The 13,245-nt window shown below is 37.4% G+C and overlaps 1 protein-coding gene across 1 annotated transcript; it reads left to right on the top strand.

Moving 5' to 3' along the window:
- Positions 1 to 507: 507 nt before the first annotated feature.
- Positions 508 to 1,059, top strand: LOC140229343 (achaete-scute homolog 1-like). Its single transcript, XM_072309626.1, has one exon. The coding sequence runs from the start codon at positions 508 to 510 to the stop codon at positions 1,057 to 1,059; it is 552 nt and encodes a 183-aa protein (XP_072165727.1).
- Positions 1,060 to 13,245: the final 12,186 nt, after the last annotated feature.

Below are 13,245 nucleotides of genomic sequence, written 5' to 3'. Positions count from 1 at the left end.
TTGTTCTCCGTTGCACTGCTCCGTCGAAAGGGGCGTGGCTTGTGTAGTCTGTCGCGTGAGTGTTCCATCATTGAGGTGTGTGGTTTTTAGTTCACCTTGTTCGATACAAGGTAGAGTGCTTAGGTGACGATTTAAAGACGCGTGCCACGGGAGACGCACGTCATATTCGCGCGACATACTCGTGGTAAACACAAGACCACTATCGGCTCGTTTTGACATCAAGCTTGCTTCAACCTGTTGCTGAAATAGCCGACCTGTATCAAAAGCTTGTTTTCCTACACACTTGTCTTGTTACTCTGAGACAGGTACCTCGTAAGGAAAACAACAATAACTCTGGCTTTTCCTCAACGCTTGAACAGTATTTTCCACAAACCTGTCGCTGAAAGAAATCAATAGCCGTTCTTGCTTCGTCGTACTCAACAAGTGGTTTTCTTTCTCTAGCTGACTTGGCTGAACAACTTACTGTCGGCATCCTGATACTGATCAAGTCATTCCAAAGCCAGAAGCATGGATACCATCCCCATTGCCCTGCACACTTCTTGCCAACTCATCCAAGCTGTTAATGTCGCGGCGAACCAGACGACGACGACGAGAACGATGGACGATCTGCCGAAAAGAGTACGACGTATCCGCGTCGACACGTCGCAGCCGCAGCTGACTCGCTGCAAGCGACGTATTCACTTCAATCATCTTGGATACGAGCTGAACCAGCCGGCGCCGGCCGCGGTGGCGCGACGCAACGAGCGGGAACGAAACCGCGTCAAGCTCGTCAACTTGGGCTTCACGAGTTTACGCCAGCAGCTCCCGAACGGCGCCGGCAACAAGAAGATGAGTAAGGTGGAGACGCTGAGGTCGGCGGTCACCTACATCAAGAGGCTGCAAGAGATGCTGGACGAGGAGGCCGCGGTAAATGCCGTCCTGAATGGGCACAGCATTCAGACATCAACGGTCAGCCTGTCAAGTGCGGCGTCGTCGCCGGCCTGCTCCCCGGACTCCAGTTCCAGCGAGCCGCTCTCCCCCGACGACGAGGATCTCTTAAACTTTCCCGAGTGGTTCTAGGGGACAACATGAGAAAGCGAACATCGACTTTACTCTTAACAAGGTACGGAGTTTTTTTCCTTTTTATGAAATACTCCATTTAACAGTGATGTCCACCGATTGACTGGTTGTCCTTAAATATAAACTGTAAGGAATAAATCCGTATGATGGTGGCCTTATTAAGCCTTAGAAAGTTTGACAAGAAATGCGTGGATGCTATCACTTTTTCATTTAGTTTAAGAAATAATGCTGGTGAAACAAAAGTATGATCTGGCTGATACGTGATAGTCTAATCAGTTGTTTTTTGGTTTTTTTTTTTTACAGATCTAATTGTCAAATATTCATATTGTCAAAAAAGAAGGGTAGAATTTAAACTGTCGCTATCATCATGAATCAATGGAAGGACATAATTATGATTCACTAAAATTTAGTAAAAGACTGTTAGCTTCTTTCTTACTTGGAAAGTGGTATTTCCATTGTTCTCATTTTGGTTCTTTTTGAGTATGGATTAGATTGTGGTGAACGAGTTATGCAGTGGCAATAAGAACATTTCAAGTCCACACTTGATATTTTTTCCGAGTACCTTATAATTTAATTTCTTTGCCTCAACAACAGTGTCACATTATCACTTGACTATCAAGAAGTAAGACACCTATACTGCGTGTATATTATCGTCTGATAAAGATGGGAAAATTATCTTCAGACCTTTCACTTCATTGGAACAAATTATTAAAACAAATTCGTACTGCAGTACATCGATATCTATTTGTTACCTCTAAAAGAGGAAAGTAAGCACCATGCTCGAATTTGGACCCACCTTTTTAAATTGCTTTTTTTTCTTTTTGGAAATCGAACAAGGTAGAATATTTGCATTATACGCAAGTACTGTAACTACGCCAAATCTTCAAGTTTATCGAATTAAAAAAAATGAACAGCTGAATTGTCGAAAATTTAGAGATTAACTTGATTTGCAGTGTTATCTAAATGCGAGAGAAGACAGTCATACTAACATATCGAAATAAAAAGTTGTTAACAAGTGAATGCTTCTGGTCGCATTCCCATTGATTTTTTTTTTTTTGTTATTATTGTTATTACAAAGAAGCAAACACGAAAGAAAATAATCAATAATGGCTTTACACCACACTTGTTCCATTCTTTAGTTTTGAAGTCGCGTGTGTACTTTGTCTATCATTACAGGTGAGGGCGTGTCCTCGTGGGGTCTCGGCCAATCGAAACTACGCGCGTAGATACCTGGTCCCGTTTACCTTGTTGTTGGCCAATGACGATAGCTCCTCCCCAGGGTGACGAGACGCCAATCAAACGGTGGCAGAGCGTGGGGGCGGTCCTCTCAGATCGCGGAGTGCCGAGACTGCTCAGACAAAGCGAAGCGATGAGACCGCGGAAACTCGTGAGTTTGAGTTGGTAAAACGCCTTTGCGGAACCCTTCACCAACTTATACTTTTCGTTCAAGACCAGAAACTGCAACTGTTGAAAATTGCAACAACTTCCATACGTTATGACTTTCTATTTGATTTATGCTGAAGTATTTTCCTTTACTTTTCAACTCTGTCTATGATTGATTTTACGTATCTGCCTCACACTTAAATTAAAGCAGGTTGAGAGAATTCACATCCCTTATTATCAGTCTCATTTATAGTGCATGCATTTTCTTCAGAGTTGCCACACCTAATTAACTTCACAGTGTAGACATCGAAGATTATTTTGGAAACTAATGTAAATATCTCTACATGGCTGTGACATTCCTTAATAATAATAATCATGTGGCAACACACACAAAAGGCGAATCTGGGGCAACGAAACAATACTTTAACCTAGTCTCAACTAATAGATTAATATACTAATGCTTCCAATGATTGCATTAAACAGCTCGTTATCTAACTATTTAAGTCTTCGAATAATGGCTTGGAGAACTCAAATATAAGCAGTGGGAAATTCTATGCAATATGCTCTTCCAATATGCCCAATGTGAGTGCTGGGCATGTTACAAACATATACACAAATATTTAAAAAAGTGCCCTATTTCTATGTAGAGAATCCCATGCCTCACTAAATGTTGTGTGGAGAACTACATAGTTCACACCAAAGCAATACCAAATGTTAAGATATAATAAAAATGTTGTTTATTCTCTGTCTCTACACTATCATCTGTGAATTAGGCCTACTAGTATTGACGGAGCAAGTAACACGATCCATTAAGGCACATGTATATAACACTCATTTTCATATCGAATTTACAGGTGCCATTCCGGTCAATGTCTGTACACATTCTGTATCATATCATATATATACTATCAAATTATGAAAATGTAATATCTTTATCTGAAATTTTGAAACTGCTATTTCTTGAATTTGTTGTCACGCCTTCGTAAATGTTATATGTTGCACTGTGTTTTATTTTTTTTTTCCCCGAGGAGATATTATCATGATATGAACTCTCTCTAAACGGTAATTAGATCCCAAGTTGTTGGTGTTTTTTCGTTTATGTTGATGTTTCTCTATGTCTTTGATAAAGACTTTAATGTAATACACGCTTCGCTACATTCCTCATTTATCAGTGACTGTGTGCTATGGGATCTCCTCTTTCAAACGCTGTCGAGGCGTATCGCCTTGTATCACTGTCTTCTGATGTAGTTGAGTTTAGATAACGTAGCTTAGCACAATGAAACCAGAGGACTTACAAGCCTTATATTTTCACGTCTGTTAATCTGTCGGTCTGCTAAGGGCATGTCCACACATATTTGCATTTTATTTTTTTTTTTGTTATTTCTCTTGTTTTGATTTATAATTCAGGCTTCTAGATCACAGTTAGTCTAAACATAAAGTAAAGTAACACTAGTTTTTGTATGATGGAGGCAAACTGTCGATGAATTTTACGAGCAAGACTGAAATGTAGATCCATCAGTAATTATCTAAGATATTCCGTTGATTATTTTGATGCGAGAGAGGGGGCAATTAGTCCAATCAGACTGATCATTCTATGCCTGCCAGATGCTCCTCACACGTTAAAAATCAGATGTATGTATTCATGCTGGCTCCTTGCTAGCAACCTACAACACTGTCACTGCTTTAATGGTCTTTTCAGATCGTAAACGTTTCAAGTGTGAACGCAACATTTCTCATGCTTTATGGAAAGCAACCATGCATCAACTGCCTTACACTAAACCACTTCCATCAGATTAAAGTGCCTTCCATGAAGAATATAGCATGTTTTCTGTTTATAAGTTCCGTTAAACAGATTACGCTGTTGATAGCTAGTTTGTAATGTAATTTGTATATTTTTCTACCATGTCTCTACGCAAAGCGTTTTGTTTTGTTTTTTTTGTCATAATTTATCAAGTCATGTGAATCTATACAATATACCTGTTATCAATCTATTGTTCTGTGAAACTGTTGTACAAAAGAGAAATATTTTCGTCGTTTGTAGGCGGCGTTCGATAATAAAATCTGTTGATAAACATATAGTTCATAGCAGCTTTGGTTTCAATTCCTCTTTCGGTTTGTCTACTGTTTTATGTATACAGCGCTGATGATGTGTGCCTCGTACAATGCAATCAAGTCGACGTTATTAAATAAGGAGGGACTTTTTTTTCAGGCGGGGCAAAGTAGGAAATATTGTACTATGTATTCTCACATAATGAAAGAGTTCACCTTATTTGGGTATTGATATGCTGAATATATCTATATTCCTTTGTTCTACAAGAACAAGAAAGAAATGGTAGGAGGGAGGAAGGGAGAGACAGAGCAAGAGAGGAGGAGAGAAAGAACCACACTGTGACACAACCAACGTATATATATATATATATATATATATATATATATATATACATATATATATATATACGCACATGAACAGACACAAACAGAAACACAAAAAAGAGCCTGGTATGCAGTGAAAGACATACCAGTATGGGAATACGTTTACTGTCCAACAATTATTCATACACATGGGGTGATTTCAAGTTCGGTGCTACATAATACAATATGATATAATATGATATAATATGTGATGTAATATATCACATTATATTATAATATTGCATAATATTGTATATATATATATATATATATATATATATATATATATATATATCTGAGCCTTGAGCACATTATTCATGTGGAATTGGCGCATTATAAGTACCATGTATTATTACTATCATTATTATTCATCATTGCACATACATCATTATACACTTGCACAAAAGACTAAAAATGATAGTATCTAACAATTCCAGTGACTATACCATGACAACATAAAGAAACCCTATTAAGTCTAATTGGGTTTTTTTTTTTTTATGGCCTGGAATAAAGCAGAGCTAATGTCTAAATCAAACAGTTCATGTCAAAAATTTAATTGATGTTTTGTTTCTACTGTTAAAGAAATAGACTTCTCCATGAACAAAGAAAATCTTCCTTAGATGCTTCACATTATACACAGTATATACATGTGGAACAATCCAAATGTGTGCATTCTTCAGCTGTTTCTATATATCACATTGATGTGCTTACAAAAAGCGGCAATTGTGTCACATATCGGTACATCAGGCAGTTATTTCTCGATCAAACAATTTAAATCTTTAATTAAACTCAATATGGGATTAAGTTTCAAAAACAATTGAAAAGTAAATACGAAAAATCCTCATCAATAACAGGATATCCCCCTCGTTCCCTCTTCTCTTATTTTTTCTCTCTCTCTCTTCTCTCTCTTATTGTTTATCCTTAGCTTTAGCACAGACAGACAACAGACAATGACCGCCAAGCACGAATTATTGCATTGATCAATCGTTTAGCATAAAATATTGTCTCTCGAGTCCCTCGAGACTTTGACTGCGTGATTTTCTCACCAATATACCACGGGGGAAGTTCAGTAGTAGGCTAATAGAAGTCAGTATGCATTAAATCTCAAATGGTGTTTTTACTGGCCTTATACATTATTCTACCAAGAGGTCAGATTCCATGTTTGGTGTTTCAAAAGTTTCAGGAGCTTTGGAGAGTCTGAGGTATCAAACAATTTAATTGAATTTTCATTGTAAATCATCTCAAGTGGTTGCTAAGGAAACTGGAGTCCCATTAGAAATGTCAGAAGGGTTATATGGAATAAAGAAAAAGTGTCAATATTACGTATATAGATAGGGTCACAAGCGCTGTAGCGAAGGGATTTGAACCACGGACCTCGGAGATTGGTACTCTGTGGTCTTATCTCACTGAACACCGACAGTTGTTCATAATGGTAGAATGTAAAAATAGAATGGTATGGCCATTCATGTTACGAGTCTGTTTGGATGGCCCTTGAAAATAGAAAGAAATGTTGGCCGATCCTATTTTCTTTTGTATATCGAAAGCTTATGGTGGTTATGTTGCTATTACAAGCGACTTCGAATGACATAGGGAGGTCTGTTGTAAGATTAACAACTTAATAGATAAATCAATCCACAGATCAATACACTGATGAATGCAAAGTTAAATAAAGATACAAATAAATATAAATTAAGAAATTGCAAATTTGATGAAAGGGTGAATAAAAAGCCAAAAAAGTAAAGCTCCACGTTTAAACCGGCTCTTTATAATCGCTGTCTCAACTTGCCACTGGCGTAATTTCATCGGTCGACGGACTTTAGATCAGTCTAGAATGCTCGTAGCAACATCACGTGTCAGGAAATGGCAATGGAAATTGCAAAATCACCGTCCTCCTGAGTTATAAGGAGAAGAGAAATATCCATGTAGTTTACTACACTCTTTATCACCCTCGCAATCATTCATTGAGATACAGGAAATATTTTCGATTGGTCTCGTTTTATTTCATTAGGCTGTAGCATGCATATTTATCTTGAGATTATAGTGACTATATCACTTACATGACAAACATCGACCAAGGCGGATACGGACAAACACGGATGTCGACATATCGATGTATAGTTTCGGTCCTAGGAACAATAAAAAAAAAGCAGCGATTGGTCACATGACTTCTGGAGGAGCACGGTAGTTTTTCGAAGTGTACACAAACCATTAAACGGACGCCCTTGATTGCACACAACAACCGAATAAGTTTCAGTGTTGTTTACGTTTGTACTATAGAGGAGATTTGAATGATATGCCGACGTTAAAACTCGAGATCAACAAATGAGTTCTCCATGGCAATTTTCTCATAAACATTGGATGTATACAACGTGAAAGAGATAGCTTCAGTGCAGTTCAGTATTTGTATAAGACACGAACAGATACAAATTTACTAGTCCTATCAGATACTAGATGTCTGCAAATAGAAAAATTCGGCCAACTACTTGACCACCAGATCACGACATAGAAAAAAAAATCCTCTGTTATGACGAAACTTTGCTCTTAATTTCTAATAAAGGTGGAGATTCTGTTCGCAATCTATGTGAGTGCACAAACGCTTTGCATCGTAATGTACATTCAATCCCCTATAAACAGGACAGAGAGAGACCTTATAAGTACACTGCACAATTGTGTGGGGGGTTTTTTCTGTTAAATCCATGTAATTGCATTTTTTTTTTTTGCCGGATGAGGAGGTGACAATATCCACAAATAAGTGCATAAATTCTACTGATCAGAGAGAGAAGAATGTAAGGTGAAATCAGTGAACTTTTCACCTCTTTCGAATTCATTGCTGAAAGATATTTTCGACTTTCCCGTTCGACTGACAAACCGTTCCAATTTTCCGTAAATTAATCTCTTTTGAGGTGCTATAAGCCGTGATTTTATCCTATGATCAGAAATGTGTGAGTGTGTGAGAGGAAAAGACGGTGATAGGAAGGAGAGGGAGAGAGATAGAGCTAAGCCGACAAACGGCTATAAATGTTCAGATAATCGTTTCTGTCTGATCCATGCATCTGAGAATTTTAACACCCTCACTAATAGTGTCCGGTGAGAAAGAATAAAACAAATACCACAACATAACTCAAGAGCAAAAAGAGAATTAATGCCTTTTGACAATAACATTATTCAGAATGACAAGAATTTTCCTATGTGCGATAAAATATACTGAACGAGACAAAGAGAAAGGCAACGCGACAAGAAGACAAATGCATTGCTTAGCCGAAAATGGATTTCTTTCACGATGGTGCGAAGAACTGGATTCTAATACGCGCAGCAGTTTAATCATTCGTCACTTTATCTGGTAGGATTGTCAGATAAAGTCATTTGAGAAGGGATCTGCCAAAGATTCACACATTCTCAGTTTACAATACCAAATTACTCCTCTATGAAAAGAATAAAAAAGGAAAAATCAGTGGGAATCAAAGGAAAGGTTTACTCGTTGTACAGACCATGCTGACTAGGCGGTTACCATGTACAAGGCCTAAATCTATGCCACTAATCTATTTCTATATCTCTATACACGCAAAGAGAGAAAACATAATAGTTATAATTATGACGTTTCTCTTTCACTCTTTGTTATATATATATATATATATATATATATATATACACACACACACACATATATATATATATATATATATATATTTATTCATTTATTTATTTATAAACACGCAAAGATAGAGAAAATGAATCACAAACTTATGCTTGTGTGTGTAGTATGAAGGGTGAATACTTGTGTTTTGTAGAGATTGACAAACTTTCACTATCAGCAGCTAAACGGACATGTTTTTGATTCCCCATAAAAACATATTATAATATCAATATTCATCAAATTATCAAGATTGCCAATTATTAACTGCATTTCACTGTGTTTGGGGAAAGAATGTAAGCTTTTCTTACCTAAGATCCATAATCAAACATTTTTTTTAAGAAACGGAAGCGAAAGAGAGAAAAAAAAAATCGGCGGGGGGGGGGGGGGGGGGAGAGAGAATGGAAAGCGTGTAAAAAGGATGAGCTGGCTTCGTCAATTATTGTTTGCCAGATCTGTCACGTATTCGGCACGCCGAAACGCCAGTCCACTGCCCTCCATGAATTTTCCCAGCGGCAACCACATCCATGTTTGTCTCACGTGCACATCTGGTGGAACAACGTATACTGCATGACAGTCGCGATTATTAACGACTTTCTCGGGGTGCGATGGCAGGAAAGTGTCCATCTTTTGAATATTTTTGTCAATTTTCGTATCTGATCTGCCCTCAGTGATTGTTTTGTATAAGCTCGTAAATGCGTTCGCTTCAGAAGACGAAAACGGGAAAGGAACTCGAAGGCATTGTCAGGGTTTTTCTACAAAATTTCAGCTCCGGCGAACAAACTTAGATGACCTATACGTGGCAATGGAAACTCAGGGGTACTGTTTGAGTGTATAGGGAACAAGAAGTAAATGACTGAAGTGCTGTTTATCGACCACTCCCATGCTACGTGCACTAACCCACGCGACTCCATCCAACACAAGACAAAGGAAGTATCCACAGGGGCAAAACACACACACACAAAAGAGGAGAAAAATCAATTTTCTAGACGCAATAATGCGATTAGAAGCCATTTTGTGGATCAGTTCCTTCAAGATTAAGAGCTCACAGGGGCTTTAAAAAGAAGGATTCAACAGTTAAGAACGTTGCATTGAAGTGATCAGTGAATCCAAAGAAGAGGTTTTACTCAGTGTACTTTGTTTCGGTAAGCATTTTGGGGCAAAATAAAACCAACGGAAGGACCTTCTACTAAACGTAGTCAAGAGGATTCCCCGGGGTTCGCCATTGTTCTATGAGTAAAGCTGAGTTTTGAAAGGCTGCGTGGCACGCGCGAAACGGCCGTTGGATCGTTAATTCTGAATAATTAATGAAGGGAAATTAATCCATGAGGTAAACCTCTAATTCAGCCATTGGTCATCAAACTGGAACCAAAGAGAACGGAAAAAGGCGCCATTTGAAACAGGAAAACAAGAGAAAGCAACAAACATCCCGACAACAAATATAGGCATTAATCGTTGTGTTTACAATCAGTATCACAGCGTCAATTTGGATGACATGAATGTGGCATTACCATAGCTTAGATTTATCCCACATTGTCAGTTTACAATGTGTAAATGAAGCCGCGCAGTATCAATTACATATGCTTCTTGGCCGCAAAGGCTATAACCACTCCACCCCTCAAAAAAGACACCTGCTATTCATTAACCCGTTCCAAAAACTTCCGCCATGAGCGTATGATTTGCTTAACTAGCGATAAAGTCATTATAAAACTAATATTCGGAGTATTTAATAATAAGAGCAAACATCTAACATCACACAAGTGAGGAAGCGCAATGGAATGTTTTCAGGGGACAAATTCAGAAAGATTTGGTGATCAGAATTAACTGGCGATATATACAGTATCAGAACATTTTCTATATCAGACCATTCTATCGTTCATCCGATAGGCGAAAGAAAACTAGTTTCAACTTGTAGTTATCATATACTTTTTATTAAGTTAATTGAATTAATGGAGATGGTATCTTATGGTGTTTTTATTTAAAAGGTATCAATTACTGAACTATTCAGCTCTGACATCTATTTACGCCATGTGCCGTATCATTTCTTAAGTTACTTCTAATGGTTTTAGTTTTATTCTTACGTTGCTATGATTTTTTTCTTTCGTCCAGCAAAGCATCAAATCAGTATAGATAATGTATTTTGTTCCATGCTGTCAAATTAACCATGGAGCTACAGTCAAACCAAGATCTCCCCTTTCGGTATATTTGTCAAAACATTTTCGTTTGTCTTTGGTTTTGTGTTGTTGTTTTTTATTAGTTCATATTTTCTTTTTTTTATGTTCAAAATTTAGGAGTGATTGCCTGAAGTAATGATTTGAATTCTTTGATATGATACAATAATTTTGCGTATTATTTCTTCTTTTGCGAAAGGGAAATCACAACTTTTGACTCATTTGGAACAGATTATAGTGAACGCTTGGATTGATAGATTTTATAGACTCCAACGTAAAGATAACAGTCCATTGTCATTTCGCAAGGATAATATGGAGAGAAATGAAATGTTAGACAGATGGGTATAAAGAAGAAACCATTGTCAGACAAACAACAACAACAACAACAACAACAAAATGCAGACGGAATTGAAAAGGAGGATCGACCACAGGGGATATACGTCATCATAAGGTTCTTGATCTCCTCTATCAATCCGTACCATGTATCGCACCACTCTCCTCATTACGCCAGCTATATACCCACTCGAAGGGATTGAGCTATAGGGGTATTCTTTGAACTCATGGGCAGTGATCAGCATGCATAATTCATAGTCATCATCCCTCACCACAACACAATGCATATGTGCGTATCCAAGTGTGACGTTTATCTGATTCTTGTCGTCAGTATCGGATGCCAAACATGATAAGCTCACATAGATCCAACTTGGACTTTTTGGCAAGGTCGGGTGGACGACAAAAACGGCTTTAGTTTTCCTGTCATGTCGATCTCCGTACGACGGGTAGATACAATAATGGTCTTAATGAACCTGGAACAGGGGAAACATTTTATCCTGTAATCCACAGTTTAGTAGCTGTTGTTGCTGCTGTTGTTTTTTCTTTTTAGAGCATGGAGCAGTGCCGGTGTCTAAGTTGAAGGGTAGACTGTAACCCATTGCTTTATGCTGAAAGAGGATATGCCAAAATCGTCCTTTCATCAGAGAATTGCAATACATGTATTACCATGATCATCGAAGATTATTCAACGTCAGCAAGGGAAGCGCATTACAAGCACCAACCCGTCAGAAAAGGCAGAACTCCTGACAGAGAGGGATGCTGAAGTTGATAAATGCGGGATTTTCCCCCAAATTTTCATTTCATTTCGATTTCATTTGTTGCTGCATACATTCCACTTAAATGTCCAAATGTATATGAAAAATGAACATTCGAAAACACAATCTCCTATAAAGAGTATGCACTTTGAGTCATTCAACTTGAATGTTCAGATAAACAAAATGTACAAACATCCAAATATAAACAAAAAAAAAACAAACACACAAAGCATACAGCTATCTTCGGGGAATGCATACACACATCCGCGCGCGCGCACACACACACACACACACACACACACACACACACACACATCCACACAAATACACACATACACGTATACATTATGCAGGCCTGTAATTATAATAAATACATTTATAAATATAAATACATAATAAACATATACATACACAGCTGTGCATTCATATATACATATACATACACATACATGATACACACATACCCACATACAAACATAATACATACATAGACCTATGCTTAAGAGTGTGTGTATGTGTGTGTGTATGTATATTCATCGTTTCTTCACCAAGCGTTGAATAAAAATCATATATCAAAGCTATCACAATATAAACAATATCCTCAACCTCATCAAAGGCATAATAATGGCATCCCCCAGGGCCTAAGAAAAGATGTCAACAGCTAATGGCACTGAAAGCACTCCCATTTCACATCTTTCTCCTCTTAAAAAAGGACAAAATGTATATCAGTACGGGCTCAATATTCAGGGTACATAGGATATTGTAATGACTTATAAGATAGGAGCTGCTATTCGAATAAGTAAAGTCTGTAATGAGTGATATATCGTAATAAGAAAGTATGTACGCGCATGCGCAAAATGGTTTGAGAGACTGTCACACTGACCATTGTGTAAACGTTATTGTATACGTCATGCGTGTAACGATTGTAATGATTGCGGAATTGATAGTTATTCTACCGCTATATACAAATAAAAATAATAGTGATAGTATTGATGATTATATCTATAATTATAACTCTAATGATAATTGATGAAAAAAAGATTAATTATAAATACGGATTACAACAGACTAACCCTAGGAAAAGTGATATGAATAGATGAAAATGATTCTCTGTCAATCCATATTGATGAAGATAATGAAGAGGGTTATTATGGTTGCTCATGTTATATTTATTACCTTTTTGAATAAATATCAGAGTGCTAAATTAAGATATATTCAAAGAACTGCTTTTCAGAAGGCATAAGTTGATAGATGATACAATAAATCATTACTTGGTTATTCTTCGTTGATGATTTTCAGGTCTCAAATTATAAGCTTAACGGAAAGTAAATTGAAAGATTCGTTTGTTTGCAGTTGCCATTCATTTGCCTCAGGGTACTGGTTCCTAGGTTACATTTTTGATGCACGCAGAAATGGCGATGTATTTCTTAACAAGTGCTTTTTAATTTCAAATGATAACTGCGGGCAATGGGCCTGAATTCAGCCACGTTTCATGCACAAA

This window comes from Diadema setosum, chromosome 5, assembly GCF_964275005.1.
Source record: "Diadema setosum chromosome 5, eeDiaSeto1, whole genome shotgun sequence".
Classification (NCBI taxonomy): domain Eukaryota; kingdom Metazoa; phylum Echinodermata; class Echinoidea; order Diadematoida; family Diadematidae; genus Diadema; species Diadema setosum.
Note: the sequence above shows the minus strand (reverse complement) of the source record. Positions and strands in the feature narration are given on the sequence as shown.